The sequence below is a fragment of the Molothrus ater genome, chromosome 8 (genome assembly GCF_012460135.2).
Source record: "Molothrus ater isolate BHLD 08-10-18 breed brown headed cowbird chromosome 8, BPBGC_Mater_1.1, whole genome shotgun sequence".
Classification (NCBI taxonomy): Eukaryota; Metazoa; Chordata; class Aves; order Passeriformes; family Icteridae; genus Molothrus; species Molothrus ater.
The window spans coordinates 28,029,396-28,050,015 of NC_050485.2; the positions used below are offsets into that span (position 1 = coordinate 28,029,396).

At 41.0% G+C, this 20,620-nt stretch overlaps 1 protein-coding gene across 2 annotated transcripts in view; it reads right to left on the bottom strand.

Moving 5' to 3' along the window:
• The window catches only part of ABLIM1 (actin binding LIM protein 1), a 190,098-nt gene that overhangs the window by 36,735 nt on the left and 132,743 nt on the right, over window positions 1–20,620 (bottom strand). For both annotated transcript variants that reach the window (XM_054515522.1, XM_054515521.1), the window contains exons 7-10: window positions 14,653–14,740; window positions 10,069–10,127; window positions 7,681–7,743; window positions 1,081–1,158 (exon numbers count right to left, since the gene is read on the bottom strand). In XM_054515522.1, the coding sequence (XP_054371497.1) occupies window positions 1,081–1,158; window positions 7,681–7,743; window positions 10,069–10,127; window positions 14,653–14,740 (288 nt within the window). The remainder of the gene's footprint in view (window positions 1–1,080; window positions 1,159–7,680; window positions 7,744–10,068; window positions 10,128–14,652; window positions 14,741–20,620) is intronic.

The window sequence follows — 20,620 nt, forward strand, 5'->3', positions numbered from 1 at the left end:
TAAGCAATGCCTTAAACTAGAAACAAAACCTTTCTTGCTAGAGAAGCAAGGTTTAAAATATTTGGGACATTTACTCTCTACAAACAGACTCAAATCTGTTTAGCTTTTAATTACCAGATATTAAAAAATACCTTAAACCATTTTAATCCTTAAAATATTTAGGTATATCAATATATGTTATTTCTGTAATTTTTTTACCAGTTTGTTAATGAGGTGCAAATATGTCTGGATACTCTTAATCCAATATAAATTATTACAGATATTTTTGTAGACCTTGATCTAGGCTGCCATGTTGCTCCACAGACAGTGATTTTGAGCAACAATTTATTTTCATAAGCAACAGATTATGAAGTTGATATTACCCACATAATGGCAGTTCTCCAGGACATGCTTTGTCTTTTGATATATGCAGTGTAAACACTTTTCATATATCAGCTTATTTTTGTGGTTGTTGAAATGCATAGAACTAGAGTTTAACTCAGGACGTGAGATTTTTAATTTTGGACCTTGTTTTCTGCATTATTATAAATGTAACTGCCTAATTTCTGGATTTTACCCTACATTTTCATCTTTATAATCTCAAGGTTATTGATAAAATCAGTGATTTAGCATTCTGCTTAATAGCATTTTTTTTCCTAAATTAAAACCACCTTTCCTTTCACAACTGAAAAATCTGATTTCTGACCTGGAAGGTGTTGGATCAGATTGGTTTCTTTCAGTGTAGCTGACCCTGCTCCCCATATTTCCCGGGTGCAGAGAGCAGACCTCTCAAAAATTGTGTATCAAAGTGCACAGATCTCCTCACAAAATCCTTACAAAGTCAAATGACCCCTCTGCCCTCTATCCCTCTTCACACCACAAAGTGACATCCAAAGATTTACTGTACCTTTCCAAGAGAAATGTGACCTGGAAAAGGCCTACCCTGCTCTTGAAACCCTGCAGCTATAAAGGCTACATGGTGAAGGTTTTAACAATTTAAGCACTAAAATAAAGCATCAGTATAAAAGTGATTTATTTCAGCATGAGTAGCTCATGTGCAAGCAAAGGCTCAGCAGCTTATTCGTCAGCAGGAATACTTACATAGATAGTGTGGCCTGGAGAGCCAGGTATACTGGAACCTGGTCTGGAATAAATGCTTTCTGATGATGTTCTTGTAGGCTGAAAAACAAAAGGGAACTTTTGAGAGCAATCTGAAGCCATTAATGTTGGCAACTTTGAGTGAAGAAATCTGCATATATCTTGAAAATAACCGAATGTAAGAAAAATGTCAACACAAATGCAAGCATTCTGGCAAATTCCACAATCTTGTGAGGCAAGTGGGGTTTGGTTTTATTTTTTTTTTGGGTAGGGGAAGGAGTGGTGTGAGAGGGGAAGAGGTTTTCTAAATCATACAGTGTAAAAGACTAGACTGACAACAATAATGAACAAAATCAAACAACACCTGCAGAGACACTGTAGGAGCCATACAAAGAACCATCCAGGACAGTCCTGCTGGTCATTTTAGCAACAGGTTAGTTCACAAACCACTGCAGGGATCAGCAGTCCAGCAGACAAAACTGTTGTGAGGGGCAGAGCACACATGTAACCTCTTTCCAGCTGTTCAATCCCTGGACTTCCATTAGGAATGACATCAGCAGAACTGAATTCAGCCTTCCTAAGTAAAAGGACCTGAAGTCCTTTGCTTGGAGCTGTTCCCTACATCTGCAGCACAACCAAGATGCAGCAAGGAAGTCAAATGTTGGTTGCAGTGTCATGATTCCCCATACTGCAAAAGTCATGATGTTTAAAGACAATGTCCTGCAAACTGAAACTCATGGGAACACTCTCATCCCTACAGAGCCAGTGTTGCTATATTTAGTAGATTTTCCAACACTTTTTCAGGACTAAACAGATACTGATGCCCTGGGGGAAGTTCTGTGAGAGGAGAGAAAACAACTGATGACCTGCGGGGATCCTGAAAACCTGATGCATTTGCAAAGTATTCTATTTGATCAAAAGTCTCCCTGGTTACTGTGATGATTACTCCTAAACTTGGCACACAGCACTTACACAAAGGTAGTCAAGTCAACCACATCCCAACTAAAACTGAGAAACCATCAACAATTTTTGCTCCCTAACTGACTGCGAAGAACCAAATCCCATCACAAAACTTTGTGTCAGCACAAGACTCTGATGACACCAGTGCAGTGGGATACCTTAAAGTCACTTAAAATTAAATCCTGGAAAACAGTCCTTATCTCATCAGCTTGGGAAAACAGTCCTTATCTCATCAGCTTGTGATATTAGGCCCTCTGGACTAAGGGACCTTCAGGCACACCTGAGGAGAAACAAGGCTTGACAGCCTGCTCATTGTTTCATAAGAAATATTGGATGAACACAAAAAGGCTACTGGATCTATCTTACCTCTCAGCATACATTTCCTGAAGGAACGTTCAACTGACCCCAGAGACTTTCTACTTTTAATTTCAAAGCCAGAGAAGCTATTGGAACCATATGTATATAAAGTGCTGAAGACTAGTCATGGATTATACAGCAGGCTTTCTCTGACTTCACTTCTGAAAATTAAGTCACCACATTCTGGGAGAGTTAGAGAAACAAAAGGCTTTGAATATGTTCCACCAAAAAACCTAAGATTCAGATCAAACAGAGAGCAGATGTATCTGTGGACCGACAAAGTCACAAATCCTCTCCAGAGCATGTTTGAGAACACTTTCTCAGCTGGACCTTTACATGTTTCTTTTCTTTTCTCTCTGAGGCTGAAAATTCCTACATCTCAAAAGGGAACAGAATTTTCTCATCTACCCTTAAGCTCCTCCCAAACCAATAAACCCAACAACAAGCACTTGTTTCATGGAAATGTTACAAGAATTGAGCTGGAAAATCTGGTTGCTGTTGAGAAACACTTTATTCCCCCTTCCATTCTTCCATTTCACTCTGAGTGGAACACATGTAACATGTTGCTGCAGTTACTATGGAAAACAATTGTTTTCATTACAACATAGGGAACAGTATTAAGTACTTGAGGTACTTTTAGGGGTGTCTCTGTTACCTTTGGCTTTTGGCAGACATACTTTGAGAGTTTTGTCTGCTCAGTTTTCCCTATTGTAGGAAAACAAGTGTTAGAGGCAGTTATGGCTTATTCCCATTTGGCAGGCCCTTTGGATCTTTTATAATTGCCTCAAAACCAAGAAATTCTCAGTCCTCACTCCAGCTCCTTAGTTCCATCTCTTAGTGTCACTGCTAAAAACCTTTTTGTTTAAGGGAAATTCTCTTGCATTTATCACTTCAGTGAATTTACTAAATAAAGTTAGACACTTTAAACAGATCCAGCCATATCCTGATAATAAATTTCTTAGGTGCTCTTAACCCTGGAGTACAAGAGGAATTGTCAGATGGACTGGCAAGTTGTAGCACCTGTTCTTCATTTCCTCACTGTGTTTCTGTTCCAAGTTCCTCTTCACCATCCCATTAACGAGGCCATGAGCCAGGAATGACACCCTTTAAACCAGTTTTCTATTTTCTGTGATTCTTTCTGTGTACATCAATTTTACCTTCTGCCTATTGCAAAGCTCCCCACTGCCTGATCAGGACACCCTGCTGCCAGCCACGGCCTGAGCACACTCTGCTCCTGTCCTGAGGAGCTGAATCCAAGCAGATCTGCAACTCTGAGCTCCTCCAGCAGCTTCCAGACTTGTTCCTTGCTTATTTCTAAACATACCCTTGAAGACAGTGCATGAAAAAGGACTCGTACCTCTACTCTCACCTCTCCTGCCTCACTTTGCCCTATTTCTTATTTTGAGTTACACAGGCTGTTTCCATCACAGATGGCTCTTTCCTACCCTGCTTCTTCCCATATGGTCTTGAATCCTTCACAGCTTTGCACTTCCCCCTAAAGACAATTGCATTGCGCTTAAAAACAATTATGCTGCTTGCTTTAACAAACGTACACCAAAGATTCCTTGATATAAGCTGCTCCTCTGGCACACTTTTAGTTGCTATGGTTGGCCCCTCTCCTAAGAGGCCCATAAAAGCTCCTGTTGGAAAATCTGTGACCTGATGTGGCTTTTGTTAGACTGAATGTTACACTTTGATCCCTGACCCCATGTAACACCATTGTGACTCTGTGTCTTACACGGGTGGCAAGAGACACTCTGGAGGTCAAGTTCTCTATTGATGTAACTGCTCTGGGGTGTAAATTCCATCCTGGAGGGGAGCTGATCAGAGCTCAGCTAAAACAGGAATAGGGCTGGCCCTGATGTAACCTTTAACGATGGAGATTTGGAGATAACACGAGTGCATCTCTTTCACACGTAATTCAAAGAAAACAGGGGAAGAAAAAGGACACAATCTTTAATGTGAATGCAATAATTTAGAGGTATTTACTTCCACCACAATAGTCCTATGACACTTGTTCTACACTCCCAGCAACAAAACAAGTTAAGCTGCCTTACTTCTTCTACAAAGAGATATGAAACATTTTTATATGATTGTTCTTTTCCTTGAAGGATTCAAATACAGCCTTTTATAAAGCCACCTTTGTGTAGAGAAACTGAAAGGAAATTTCTTTGAAGAGCTAATCTTCTTTTTCTTTTCTGGTGATACATGGCTTCTCCACATTTTCTGAGAGTAGGAGAGTCATCTTTTTTTTCCTTTCCTCTTCCACACAAATGGACGTAACAGTAGTAAATATATCAATATAGGATGTCTGTACCAAATACAGAAAGTCTATGAAGTATATGAAAAAAAAATTTTAAAAATTAAGTCAAGAAAAATTCATGCATGTCATTAAAGGAGCCAAAAGAAAAAACAGATCACAAAGCATCTAATGTATTTGCAAAATTTCTCAGTATTTCCCACTTTATCAGAGACTTCTTATTTTTGTTTTTGTTCTTCATTCCATGCATTTACCTTCAACACAAAAGTTCCTTACCAGTTTCATTTGCAGACTGATAGAGAGAATACCAACTGCCATGCTCATCCTCTAAGGTTCACCGTGAATTGAGTGCTCAATTATCAGGTCACCCATGCAGATGCCCCAAACTGATTAACTTGATATTTCAGTATTAGACTACAAAGCTTAAGATGTTCATCTGCATTTACCCCTGTTTGCTATGTCATCATGCACAGTACATCATCTAAATAAATAACTTCTTAAAAAAAAAAATCCCCACTAGAGCCATTCACATCATCCAGGTGCTGCTACAATGTGGTGGCTCTGGCATTCTCAAGTACAGATGTTCAGCATCATGCTCTGTAAAGACTTACAGGTGCAGGCAACCAGATCAAAACTGATCCCAAGAACATCTGGCCAAATGGATGCACTATGCTTTTACAAAGGCATCGTCACCATTTACAGTACCTGCCTTAATTTTTTGATAGAGTTCATTATGCAAGGCGGTGATAATAGCTGCAGAAGAATGAATATGTTTTCACTTAATAACATTTAACATTACAGCTTAAGCAAATTCTCTAAACCTCAGAAACTACTTTAAGTAAAGCATATTTTAAATAAATAGAAGATTTGGATGGAATTTCTTGTCCTGAGCAGACTTAGCAAAAGTAAGGGATTTGACTTTCTCAGTACAACACTTTTTACACTGACTACCTGTTCTATCAATTGCAAGGTTTTACAGTTGATTAGGATTTGGAACCAGGGCTCATAAAATATGTATTTCCTATGGATTTCTGTAATTTTCAATGGCTGTGCAAGACCAACAAAGTCCTTCAATGACAGCATTCTTTGTGCCTCTCTGCTGGTTTAACTGTACCCTTCTCCTTAGAGGAGTTTCCTTCAAATGCATGCATTCCTTATTTCTCTACACTAAATATGCATCAAGACAAAACTAGTGAACAGGTTTAGTTCAAACTCACACCGACACAGATGTTAATAGGTTATGACTAATTTTTCTTTCCTTTCTGGACATAAAGGCCAGAAGGGAGAATGAATTTTCAGCATGTAATCACTGAAGGGTACGTTGGTACCAAAAAAACTTCTACAATACTACTCATGCAAACTCAGACTTCATCAAGAGTAAGTGGGAAGAACAAGAAAATAAAGTTGGAAGTCCAAAACATACTGAATTCAACACAAGCTTTCAGAGAATTCAGTGGATTTCACCCTACCATTTTCTAAATAAAATCTTTATGTAGATTCAAGCCTTTGGCCCACTTATTATAACAACGGCAGTGACAATACCTTTGTGTCTACTCTGTAGAAAAAGACTCGAAGCCAAAATCTGCCTTGAGTTACATTTTGTAGAATCACCATGTAAATCTAAACAGAATTTAATACTGACCAAATTTACACAAGAGGATATTCATCTGATTCTCATCCTAAGTTATTTGTATCCTACACAGTCTACAAAGCAAGAAGGAAAACACACCTGTATTTTAACATGGGCTGCTCCTATTTTGCCTTCCATATTTTTCTAATACATTGAATAGGATTTGGATTTTTAATCCTGAGGCTCCTGGAGTTCAACACTGGAAACTCAGAATTGTGTGCACTAAGCCAAATGCAAAAAGTCACTACACTGGCCTAAAAGATGAGTGAAATGGTCCCACAGTTTGCTGTTCTCAGACTCCAAGATTTTATTCCATGAAGGTTAGGACCGAAGAGACACTGCCCTCCTTAGGAGCACTGATAACACATCTTTATGCTGCATCTTCTTGATACACAGATCTGTAGCTAATAGGGAGAGGTGTTCAGTAGTAGTTAGGTAACTAAACCACTGTGCAGGACAAAGTGTAGAGGGTTTGCATTAACCCCCACTGACTCACAGAACTGAATTCCACTGTCCAACTACATCTACTCTGCCATGAGAGATGTGAGAGGTGCACAAACCAACGCCAAGGAAATCCAGGGGCATGGACTCTGCCTGCTGCCAGCCTGCACCAGCTCTGCACCAGTGCACTCTGACTCCATCACCAGCTGAAAACTACCTCAGGTGCACCTGCACCACACAGCCACACACCCCACAGCAGACACAGCCAACAAATAAACACTGTCCTGAGGGAGAAGAAATGGAATTGGATGGTGTTTGTAGGTGCAAAGCAAACTCAGTAAAATCTGAAAGTAGACAGCTACTCCAGAATCAGGAGGACAGAGAGGACCTTGCAACTCAGATGTGACAACTCAGAGAGAAATGCTCTCAGGCAGCACACAGAATATATCCAATCCTGGGGTTTTGTAAGCATTTTCTCAACTATTCATGGGTAGTTGGTCAATATAAAAAAAGGAAGCAGCCTAACTGATGGCTTTTCTTCCCTAAAAACATAAGTCATCATTCATGGAAAACTATTTCTTTTTAACCATTGCTTTAAAGTCAGATATTTTTCACCATTTTCACTTGCTTCATATTTACACTCTAATTTTTTGCTTCAGAAGGAAAACTTTTGGAAATACTGGAAGACCAATACTACAGACCCCAAAAGCTCATCTGAATCTAAAATAAAAAAAGTTAATTGTAAGCATTTCATTAAACAAAATAAAAAAAATGTGAGAATTAACAAGCAACACTGAAACAAGTGATGCAAAATACAGCGTCAGTGCCCATGGTGGCAAGTGATAGCAGGAAAGCTGTGTGGCAGGAGTAGTAGCAAGCGCAGCAAATGACAGTAATGAGGAATCTTCTCAGTAAAGAAGATCATTATCAACACTATGAAAACACAACAGCAAACCTCTGCAGAGCGTGGCCTGCGCAGAACCAGACTCTTTGGATAAAAGAACTCAGATGAGGAATGCTGTCATGGAACACAAAAGGGAAAAATGAGTGAAAAGGAAAGCAGTTTCCCCAGTTCAGTGGTTAAGCTCTTTTTTTTAATCAAGTTTTTATCATCTGCTTGTGTTATAGTTTCTGTTACTTACTGACTGCTGCAGAATCATAACAGCCAGACAGTTGTAAATAAACACCAAACTATATATTTTTGTAACATGCATATGGTTGCTTTGTTTTCTGCTTGTTTTGTCTTTGCAAACTTCCACAAATATCTGTGGGGAAAAGATCTAAAGCAACCATTGCTTTTATGAACTCCCTCTCAGATCTTCACCAGCTCAAATGCTGGTTAGTTTATGTCACAATTCAGTTACTGAGAGAAAACAGAACTTGCTGAAAACTTCTGAAGTTACTTCAGTGATAAAAGGGTTTTTGTTTTGTTTTGTTCTACAGGGAAAGGAAACCCAGCAAGCAAATAGGCAATGGCACTGGCTTTTTGCAGAACCACCAGAAAATCTAGGCCTGACCCTGAATAAAAAACTAAAATTCAATCAAAGTACATATCCCAGTTCAGTGCTCACATGCTCAAATAGCACATAGTACTCCCAGTTTTGTTTGTTTCTGTACCTACCTGTTTGCTACTGCCTTCATTTGGGTCAACAGGATGAAGCACGTGTCAAAGTCATCAAAGTGAACTCCAGCTGATATTAGAATAAGGTTCTGACTTTGCACCAGAGCAGACAATCTGTGATGTACCATAGAAACTAAAAATGGTGCATCTCAGCCAGCTTCAGTATGGTGCATTCATCAATGCCTTTTAAGGACCTATTAAACCTCTGCATAGGAGGTCTCCTCCAGGAGCATGGTGCTGCAGGACAGCTCTGCTGTCACACTGCTCAGATGCTCCCTCAATTTGCCTTCTTTAGCTCCACATCCTCTTCCTGCAAGGACTCAGGCAATGCCTTGCAGGTGAGTGAATCCATTTACTTCCCTCACTTCAATTAAAATTAGCTGAGGGGGAAGAATACTGACAAAAAGGAAAATACTTGAAGAGGACCACAGCCATTTCCATGGGGAATGGAAACCAGCAAACTGATTTATGAGGTCAGCTGGAGAAGGCTAATAAGGGCCACAGTGTGGTCAGGAGTGCTTTGATAAAACTCCTGGGTCCAAGTGAAAGGGAGGTATTGTACTGCAACCAAGAACTACAAGGCAAAAGCATTCTGACACTTAAGCATGGCCAAAATACTGTCTTACATTCAAACTGTTCAATGAGGAAGAAAATCCAGTCTGGCATCATTTTCCATTCTCTTACAAGAAGTCAGGACAGAGCAATGTGTGAATTCTGGATGGTTCCTGCCCTGAGGTTTGGCCATTCTAGACCACATGCCCATCTAGGGCCAGTTATGTTTTTGCCCACACTAACATAAACTCTGCTCAACAGCAATTCACCTGCACATTACCTATGACCATAATAAATTCTCTGTGAGGGATGTTTTACAGACCAGTGTACTGGAATAAATGCTAAAGGATGTGGCTTCCTGTGAATGAGACCCACACAGAATACAACCCACACGATGTCACAGGTATCTTCATACCAGTACCTCTTAGTTTCCTTAACTGAAAGACAATTTATTAATATACAGTCTCTAATATTCATATCCTGGAAAATGAGCAAAATTCAAGGAACCAACTGAGACATCAAAACCAGAAAATTGTCCAGAGGACAAACCAGTGAATAAGGGCTCAGAATTGCCTGGTTCATGCAAAAAGCCAGGCTCCAGCATTTATCAGTGCAGCATTATTGTCACCGAGGATTTGACCCAGAAAGTTTGTCTGCATATGCTGATGTAACTCCAAGGGTAACTGTGGCTCTTTTTGGCATTCAAATCAGGATCACTTTAGGTTGAGGCCTGCTTGGATGGCAAAGAAAGAAGAGTTCATCTTGTCTAAATGCTGCAAATAACCACGCAGAACAGGGGAGAACTATAGAGCAATTACACAGATGTGCAAAACCACTAAAATATATGATAGCATTTGCCCTGTTCATATCTTCTCCTTAGTAGTCTCTCTCACAACAATTGAGATATGAAATGAAGTGTCTTAGATACTTGGCCACGTCTGTATGTCAGTAAATGACACTATCTTTAAGGCAGTGCACTGAGACAGGTATGTGAAGGTGGTAAGCCTAAAAATCAGAGCAATACCTCTGAAGTGCCTCCACTGTATATTCTGCCAGAGTTGTGACAGCTATGCGAAAAAAACATGGAAAAAGTCACTCTTTTAAAAACGACATTCAATTATTGTGTGTGCAAAAGGCATGGTGTGTCAGTGAGCCATGAATTCAGCTTACCCGGAGCTTCTCCTCAGACTTAGTGGATTGCTTACAGTCGGGATGCCAGACAGTGGAACCTGAGGGAGGACAAACACATCTTTACTCAGAGCAAAGCAGCTGACTTCTGCTCATTGCAAGCCAGTTATTAAAGAGAATCTCTTCATTGCATCAGATGCTGAATCTGTATGAACTATGAGAGAAATTCACATTAAAGTCTAGCTCATGAGAAATACAAGGGAAACAAAAAAAAAATTCAAATCCTTGGTGTACCTACAGCAGCTTTGTCCTGAGGCTGTCAAAGCACTTTGCACACATTCTTAATTAAAACTCAAGCAGCCTCAAGCAGCAACAGAGTCAGCAAGCACCAGCTGGAGGAACTGAAAGAGAGAGGATTCCTCTGGCAGGTTGGAGGAACTGGGCCACAGTTACCTGATCTGTTCTCCCCTTATGTACTGCCCTGCATTTAAAAAGGAATTACTGATTGTAAGTCCACTGAGAAATAGGTGTCATACTCAGTTACTGTAAAGTACTACTCAATCACATCTTCCCTCATGCAAGATGCAAAAGGAATAGCAAAATTAAAAAATTAAGAGTGCAATAGCCAGGGCAGTGGGTGAGAGGCCAGGATGACAGGTGGTGCACAGCTGCACACGAGAGCCTGTCCCTGGATCCCAGCACACCTGTACCTGCCATTGGCACACACAGCACTCCTACCCTGTGCTCTGCTGTGTGGCACTGGTGCTTCCACACAGCATATTCCAGCTTATATCCTACTAAAAATGTCAAGTCCTCTGCTGTTTGTTTTTCAAAATATGAGATTCTTTCTTATGTTGTAAAGTAGGAATATCCTGCTGTCCTCAAGGACTGAGTGATGTCAGGGGCAAGAAGCATTTCCATCCCATTTCAGCTGTCCTCTGAAACAGAGTGGAAGCTGTGGTCACTGCTGGAAAGCTGCTGAAGGCATTGGCCAAGATGAAACAGAGCAGAGACTAACACTGATTTTTAACACTGTCTGCAGCTGCAACCAGATTCATCCTTCATTCCAGTCACCACAAAGCCAAACCAGAGCCCTGACTGTCTGCAGGGGGGAACATCACCTCTTCCCTCTGCCCACAGAGAAACCAAACAGAGCCAAGCCCAGGTCTCCTGCTGGTGACTATTAGCTCAAAAGCTGCCAGAGGAAACCCCACCCTCAGAGGACAGGAGAAGGATGGGTCAGGGCCCCTGGAAACTTTCTTCTAACAAGCCCTTACATGGCTTGGTGCAGAAGTAAAGAGCAGCAGGGATCATTTCACTGCCCAGCAGTGCACAGCACAATCATCACCAGGAGAGGAGAGAATGCTGTGACTCTGGAGCAAGGTCTGAGGTGTCTGGCTGTGAGTCTAAGCTGAGGAAGAAGAAACTGTGCCTTTGGCAGAGGGAAACCATCAGACACCAGGGAGAAGTGCACCGAGAGCCTTCTCTGTAAACAAACAGCAGCCTCAGAGCCAGGACCCTGCAGAGCCTGCAGGATCAGGAGGGAGCTGTGCCCTGTCCAGGCAGGAGGAGGAGGAGAGTTCAGGTTATAAGGCTGTAAGTTCATGTTAAAAGAAGTGATCTGAGTAATACTCCTCTGAATATGACACCTAATGCTCAAGGATGAACTAAGACTCAGATTTTAGTTCAAGTCTCAAATCCAGCTCTGAGCTTCCTTCCTGTGTGGGTCTGAGAAAAGTGATCCCTATTCCTCTGTACCTCACTGTCAGATTAATGGCAGGAGTTGATCTTAGGAGTCTTCCCATCCTTAACAATTCTGAGATTCTTTTCTGTTAAACTTTCCCTACCACCAATGAGAAAGCTGTCACTGCATTATGGGCAGTATTTATAACAAACTGGCATGGTTTAGGGACACCCTGTGAGAATGCTGAAAGTGAACAAGAAATACAGGAATGGATACTGGATGTCATTTTCATGGTGAAACCTAGCTAAGGGTTGTGGGTTTTGTTCCATGAAATGTTAAGAGATTTGAAAGATGTGACAATTAAAAATCCAAATCAGTGAGTGCAGGCTTAAGAAGTTAAATGTACATCTTTTTTGTGATCTTGAACTCTGAGCAACCTACATTTTGTAGATACTATTTAACCAAACTGTTTTGAAATGCTTGCAAGGGTGCAAATTCCCAAGCTGCATCACTCCCCTCTTTTACTGCTGGAAACAGTTCAGCAAATTGTGATTATTTCCATTCTTAACATATGTTTGTTTTCTTACCTGGCAAATGCCAACTAGCATACTCATTTATTCAGCTTTAAACTTTGCACATACCATTATTTCAACATCAGCATCCCTCTAAGTAAAGGGCAATCCTAGCTCAGCCTTGTGGGGCAGCCCATAAAGAATGTATTTCTAGGAAGTGAATGGGAAAGAGACAGTTTCTGGTGCTGCTTCTTTTTCATTCTCATGTGTTGGAGCAGTGCCAAGCCCAGAGTGTTTCTGCCAGCATTATTCCAATCATCCTTAACACAGAAAGCCCCAGGACAGAGAGCTTGTTTGTCCATGTTCTCCTCTTGCCAGTTTCCCAACATTTCTCATACAAGTTCCTACCACGATCCTGCCAGGCTTCTCTATTATACAAAGCAATACCAAGACAGTGCTTTCCTATTTTAGGGAGAGGACAGTTAGAAGTGAGATGGAAGCCACCTATTTTTGTGTATTTTATCAACAACGTGATTTTTGTTCTCGCTTTATTGTTGTGGTGTTGTATTTCTGTTTCAGAGAAATGCTTGGAATGCTGTTATTCTGCACCCTGGGGGCAGTGATTTGGATGGAGTCAGGATATGCATTTCAGCTGAGAGCTTTGCACAGGAAAGGCTTTTAGGTCCTCACACTTCCAAGCAGGCTGAATTCAGCAAGGAAAGCTTTGGCAGCACAGTCTGCAGCACACTCAGCAATTACAGTATTTAGCAGAAAACATCCTGTGAACAATAAAGCAATGCACTTTGAGGTGCTCCTCCCCTGAGCACCAGGAGCATTGATTCATAACCACAGAAAGAGAGGTACACTAAGAAGAGAACAGCAGATCAAGCTGCTGCCAGGTTTCTCTCCTCTCCCCTTTCCTACCACCTGAACTTGTCCAGGACAAACTCCAGCCTAGTTTAAGTAAAAGTGATACCTTCTGTCTTATTTTGACCTGAAATTTGCACCAAAGCCTGCTCAATTAACCCAAAGTCCCACTCTCTGCTAGACTGGTGCAAGTGGCAGTTATTAATTAATGGAGGTGCTTGTTATTAATTAATGACAGCAAAGGATGACCTGATGCTCATTTTGAACTCTGCCTGTACTTTACCACACCGTCATGTGAGGAAACTAAGATTTGCCAGATGCTGTAAGAGCTGCTTTCAAGTTAGTTTTTCCAATTTGCCATCAGAAAGCAGCACCTCCCACCCAGCCCTCTTCCAGCCTCTCCTTGCTGCTGCCAAGCAGAGCAGCTTCACCATTTCACATCCTGCTCTGGGCACAGCTGGAATAAGATGACTGAGGTATGAGGTCAGGGAGAGATGAGAGAGAGGGACTGCAAGGAAGGACAAACTACAAAATAAAGTTAGCTTCAAAGGAATGTCTCAACAATATTATCCTATTTTGGAACTCCTCCAGTAAGAACTTCTCAGGATTTCAAGAAATGGCTGTGACAACACTTTATATTTCTTTCACTGTTCTTCCACATTCCTTTCAAGTACATCAAGTTTTCTAACCTAAGTGCAATATATAAAATCCCAACATGTATCTGCCTTTTTCACTTTTATTTCTGGCTTACGTAAATAGATATTATACATCCATCTACCAATAGCAATACTACAGCAAGCAATAAAAATAACTTAATAGTGAGTATACCACCACCCTCTCAGAGAGCAGGTGGGATTCAGATCAAGGATACTCTTCAATCAAAGAAAAGAGAATATTCTTTTTTATGTGAAATGATCATGAAGAAACCAAGCTTGGCAATAACTGGGACTGCAAGACTTTTAACAAGAAAGGGGAGATGAAAATAAACAGACAAGAAAGAGGTGGCTATAGGAAGATATAAAATATAAAGTACATGGAAATAAAAAGAGAGATGTGACCAGATAAAGGGGAAGTAGGCAAGGGAAGAAAATATAATTAAGAACTGGAGAAGAGACTCTTGTCAATGTGCATGAGGAATGGGGTCTACATGGTTCAAAGGAAATTCACTGCAGCTTCTGGAAGATTTTCCCTTGCCTTTTACAGTTTGGAGTGTGGTCCAGAATAGCACAGAAACCGATCAGCAGAAATCAGGGGAAATCCCTTCACTTTGTCTGGTATCTCATCCACCATTCTGGGGTTAAACTATCCATGAGATGTCAAATTCAGAGGCAGCCTAATAAATTTCATTTTTTAGCAAGCACAGGCTGCCTCAGCAAGGGTGCAGAGCCCCTGCAAAGTCACAGTTATGGCCACCTAATAGAGCAGAAGGGTATCAAGTGAAAAAAGATGAGAACACTATTGAGGACAGGATGACTACATGGGGATAGTTTATAAATTCCTGAGGTCTGTGACAGAAAAATCACAATGTCTGATTTTCTTCTTTTGGAATGGAGACATCCTTACCTTGCAGATACATTTCTTCTCCTTCTGTGAACATTTGATTGCATCTGCTGCATCGTGCACAGCTTGGATGATAATGCTTGTCACCTGCCTAAACAAAAACAAAAAGGGAATATGAGGGACAAATGCATTGCATTGCTCTCTGAGCACTCATCATTTTCTGGCTGACCATTGCCCTTTTTCTTCTAGTTCACCTGTTTTGCTACAACCCTGCCCTCATGATGTGACAATAGCACTGAGAATGTGAGCTGTGCAACGTGGCTTCAGCCCTGAGGTCTGCCCTGTCCTCAGCAGAGGCCAGCAGTGGCTCCTTGGGGAAAAGTCTGTAAGAGAAAAGGCAGCACAGAACAGCCCTTCCTCTCCTCACCTTCCCATTAGAGTAATCAGTGTCCTCCTGGCTAGGAGCTACATCATAAGGTACCTGTTCTCCATGATTTGACAGACATCTTTTTAAATCATCTAACAGTCCAAGGCAGTGAATGTCGCACTGCAGTTCGTTTGTGTGAACCTGCTGCCTCCTTATTTTGCCAATTAATGGCAATTCATTCCCTGGCCTTCTTCCCTACACTGCTGCCATGGGTATTAGTAAAAAAAGAGCTTTCTAGAGCCACTTCTGGGACCATTAATTTAATTCCCAGATCCCCGAGTTCAGAAGCTGCACCAGCACAGAGAGCCTGAGTGAATTTGAACTCCTGCTGTAAAGGTCCTAAATACCCTAGATCCTGTTACCCAAATCCAAATCCACTGAGTCATTCAGTCTCTTAAATACATTGATACCATTAATAGGCAAAGCTGATCAGATTTCAGGCCTATAAGGACAGGAAAAATCAAGGCATAAATATTAATGAGATTTCTTCTCTTCAGGAGATCAAAGCAATCAATACATTAGCTTCCTCACATCATAAACTAAGCACAAAATGTCCACATCAGGCTTTTAAATAGAAAAATTATTAAGGCTAGAAAGTGACCCTTCACAGTGACAAGTAAAGAATTCTAAAAGTCTTTGAATTTGTATCTGCTTTCCAAACAAATTAACCCCAAGTGCTTTATCACAAATATTCTTCATCCACTGAGATGCTATTTGCACAAAATAACTGTTTACTCCATAGCTGACTTGTAAAATGCCATCAAAACCATCTCTTACCTCATTGTACTTAAGACCATTAACATTACTAAACCCAACCTTTCATTTTGTCTATTGAGAAGATTAACAACATATTTTTGGTTCACATATGACATTCATTACACAGGGTTTATATATATATATATATATTAGATGATGAAGTACATGGATTAAAGTACCTGACAGCTAGCAGAAAAACAGCTCTACCACCCAGCTCTTTTACAGCTAAAGTTGCACCATTCAATTTTAATAACTCCCATACAGGAACTTCAACAATACAAGGCCAGAGAAGAGGACTCAGTGTGCTGTTTAGTTATACATTTCACTGTTCAGCTGCAAAAAGTCTGCACTTCTCTTAATCAGAGCCTGCATTTACTGTTGATTCTTGCACTTCAGGGACAAAATCCACCAGGGAGTAATGGGATTTAGGTATTCTTAGTAAAGCATACTAGAATAGTATGCTTAGAGCTATCAGGCAAATCAGGGTCTCTATTAAAAGGGAAAATGAGAAGTCACTACAAAATCTGCTTATTCAAGGAAGAAAAGCTAATGAGGGAGAAAACATAGAAATGATGTTTGACTTCCAGCAACAAAGCTAATATTGAACGGAGAGAGGAAACACAGTTAATGCTTATTCTCTATCATTTTCATTACTGGCTGCCTTCTTCATCTCTGACTCTCCCTAGCAATTATTTAACCTCTGAGGTTTTCCACTGGTTTCATTCAAGACTGGAATTTTTAAGATAAAGAAATCCAGAATTCATCACGTTATTGTGTGTAGACCTGTGGCCTCTCTGAAGTTTTGTTTTCCTGGGAAAACTTCTGATAAGCTACTGTCTAGGGAATAAAGTTCAAACCATGTACACCTGCCTCTTCCCAACATCCAGAGGGATCAATTTCGAGTTTATCAGGTCTTTCCCTGAGACTGAAACAACTGGCTAAATTTTACCCTGGTGTGAGTGATGATGAATGAACACCACGCCCCAGATAACACAACCCTGCAAGTCCAAGTGAGAACACACCCTGCACTGGAGAGGTTTTTGGGCAGTGACATACCAGAGCAGCTGCAGTTGTTGTTAAACACTTCCAAAACAGTTTCTTGAGTCTTCTGCCTCTGTAATGTTTCTACAGCTCATGAGTGGGATCCTTCCTACAGCAGGTATTTGCTGGAGAACATTCTGAATCTCAACTAATTCAGGACTCATCTTGCTATGCCTGACTTGCTGTGATCATCTGGGGAAATGGAGGCTAAAAATCAGTCATTTATAATGTATTAGGACAGACTTTTGCATCTACAAGTCAATGAAATATTCACACTTTCTAGACATCTGATTTTGCCCTAATAGGGCTACTAAACCCTCATTCAGTGTGTTCAGTGTGCAGCTTTCTGGGATCTTGTGCTGCTGTGCTGTGCTTGAAAAGATTTGCACCTCAATCCTCCTGGCAGGACCAGGAAACACTGATGAAGTGCACATTTGCCCCAAACATTCTTCAGTCAAGGTGAGAGAGGGTTAAAGGCTCTCTCAGCTGTCCTGAGTGATAGAGGTGGCAGAACAGAGGCACTGGGTTACACACTGTGGGCACCCAGCTGAGGCATCTCTACCAGTCTAAAAGGTAAACTAAAGGCTTGGGAGGACCTTGAAGCACCAGTTGAACACCATTCTGTGAGCTCCTGTACTACACTGTCACCCTGCTGATGCCCCAACAAGCACAGTGCTCGTTTACTTTCACTTGATAAACTTTGCTTGTTTGGGGACCTCCTGAAGACAAAAATGTACAGTCACTCCTAGCTGTCAGGGAAGGCAGTGGTGGGTATTGCAAGAATTATTCCAACCCAGGAGCTGCAAATACACCTGCAGACAGGCTGACACAACCTGTCCCAAAAATCCAGCTGAGAAAGGCCCTGCCCTGAGCATTAACCCTGGGCTAACAGCACTTCAAAAGCCAAGGATTGTATTTTCTGAGTCCAACCCCTCTGCCCCCACTTCCCACAAGACTGACTTTTATTCTCTGAGTGCTTGTAAAGCTCTAGGCTGATTAAATAAATGTTTTCCTCTTTGGTGAACGTGAGAGCTTAAGATTTCCTATTACTCATGCCTTCAGCTCTGTCCTTCCTTCCAGAACAACAGTGAACAAGAGCCAGAGAGAACAATAACAAGAATCACACTAGGAGAGCTCACATGCCAGTGGGTCTGCTAGAGGAAGAACTAATTACCAACAGACATGTTCTGCTGGCCAAAGGACACAATTAAGTGCATATTTGTTGTGTTACATTTGCACAGCTGCACTCTCCTTTCAGAGATAACTCAGTAGTCACTGACAGAGAACTATTAAACATGTAGAAAGCTTTACTTTTCTCTTTAAATACTACCAAAACTATTATGTAGTTGAAAGAGTATCTGAGAGTCTGAGAGTAAAAGCACTTCCCTCTTTTCCTTTTTTTTTTAGTTTTTATGAACAGTTTTTATAGGCCCATTTGAGAGACAAGCCTATCCAATATCTATTCCTGCTATGGCTCTGAGGAGAATGACTTGATTTCTTAACTCTCCTAAGGACTTTGCAGCAGCACAAAGAATAATTCAGACTCATCTTTTGAATCCCTTAAGGAATGTCATGAATTGTAAAACAGGAACTGTGGCAGTAGCCTACCATTTTCCAGTGAAGCTTTATTTTAATTACTTGCAGAGGTCACAGAACCTTCAACCCTGTTTGATGTTCAGTGTAACATCAAATTCCATTGTTTCCTTCTCTGCAGGCTTCTGTGATCTCACGAGTGGCTGGAATAGCATAAACACCATGAAGACCAAAATTTGCTTCTAATAACATCCTGACCCAAACTGTCCACTCATTTTTCCCAGGCTCTTATCTGTTGAGCAAGTCACTACAAATATCTATGCTCAAAAAAAAAAAAAAAAAAAAAAAGAAAAAAGTGCAGTTTCTTTGCTTCCAAAGGATTTCAGAATCTACCATAAGTTTCTTTATTATTCCCAATGGAAGGAAAGTGTAATAATTTTTTTTTAATTAGTCCTTGTCTAATATGCATCTTTAACATTTGCACCTTCTAAAGCTGTTTTTTACACTCCTGTCACAACATCTCAATAGAAGCAGCTCTCAGCAGAGCCTCTGCCTCTGTTCAACCTGCAGGAGGATGGAGCAGCAGGAAGCAGAGCTCACACTGGCAGTTCCCAAGCTGGGGGAGCTGCAACAGACAGGACTGGGGGAAAGTGGGAAATGGAGCGTGAGGCTGTGACTGTAAACCTGAATGACAACAGGCATGGAAGAGACATGGGAGACCCTCTGAGCCCACCACTGATTGCTGGGCTGCCTTGGGGGAGACAAAACCCCAGCTGCCCTGCTGGTATGAGCACTTGCACTGTTAATTCATGCCCAGTGGCTGATTTTATACAAAAAATACTTCCCAGCATTCCAACAGTGACTGACAATGTCATGCTAGTACATTCCTTAATGGATGGACCGTAATAAACTTTGTAACTTATTAATGTTAATTCTATCCACACACAATAGTGTCACACCCATCAGCTGCTGCTGACAGCAGTGCAATTATTCACTGCATGGAATACAGGTTTCCTTATAGCAGAGATGTGAGTAATCACTCAGGCTAAATCCCCAGCTGTGAAACTGCTCTACTGGCATGAAGAAACAGCTCTCGTGGCAGCTGAACACCACCTGCACTTGGTTTAGAAAGATCCTAGAAGTTACTTATGATTGCACTGTCAGGTCTTCTTTGAGTTCTCACTTTCCTGCAACACCCAAAGTTGAGCAAGCTGCACACACAGGTGAGATGTTCAGCTGTCAATTATGGTCTTTATGGAGCTCCTCATTCTGTCTTTACAGGGCAAATCCACCTATTGCTGCACACAGCACCAAAGCTGAGAATTCATGTTACTTGCACAGTTAACAGCAGGTCAGTACAGAGAAGGGAATTCAACTAAACTAAGAAATGCAGCCACAGGAGCCCAAAGTGGCTGGCTAGAACCTTGTGAGCAGTACAAAGGAGCAAAGCAGCTGCACACACAGCTTTACTGCCTACTGCCAGGAGTGCAGCATCACCTCTGTTAGGATCTTATGTCAGATTTATGCACCAGAAACCTAATCCCACTAACTGAATATGCAGTCAATCAGAAGCAATCCAGAAGAAATATATGCACTGTATTTTATATTTTGTTAAGTTTCATTTGTATCTAATAATTTGTATCTATAATACAAATCTGTGAATTCACTGCCTTCATTACCTCTATTTTAGGTGCATATGAAGGCAAAATCCAGCACCCACCATTTAATTTTCTTTTAAACTCCATGTATTGCAAAGATTATTTTTTACTTCTGAACTACTCAGCAGCAAGTATCTGACACAAATCTTTTCTCTATTTCTCAACAATGCTGGAACAGCTCCAGTTTATAAGTACAGGTGTGGGCTTTCTATATCTCCTGTAATCTTAAGGCTCCACGAAGCATTAGGTAAGTAAATATTCCTTTATCTTGCCTTCATTTTGTCCAGCATGATTTTTGACATGAAAAGTTACTTCAGAAACTGAAGGACCTGCTTCCAACCACATTCATATTGGATTTGTAATTAGAATTAACCAGCAGAGTTACTTTACAGTAACCCCACCATAGTGGAGTTAACCAGTTTGTAATTAGAATTAACCAGCAAAGCTACTTTACAGTAACTATAGTGCCAAGGCCTTTCCAAACAGCCTAATGCTGGAATAGCTGTAATTCTGACTCCAGCAGGCAGAAAGCCCCTGTGCTGACTGCAGGAGTGCAGTGCAGGAGTGCTGAGCTGTAGCGAGTGTCCCGTGTCTGCAGCACGGTGTGAAACCATTC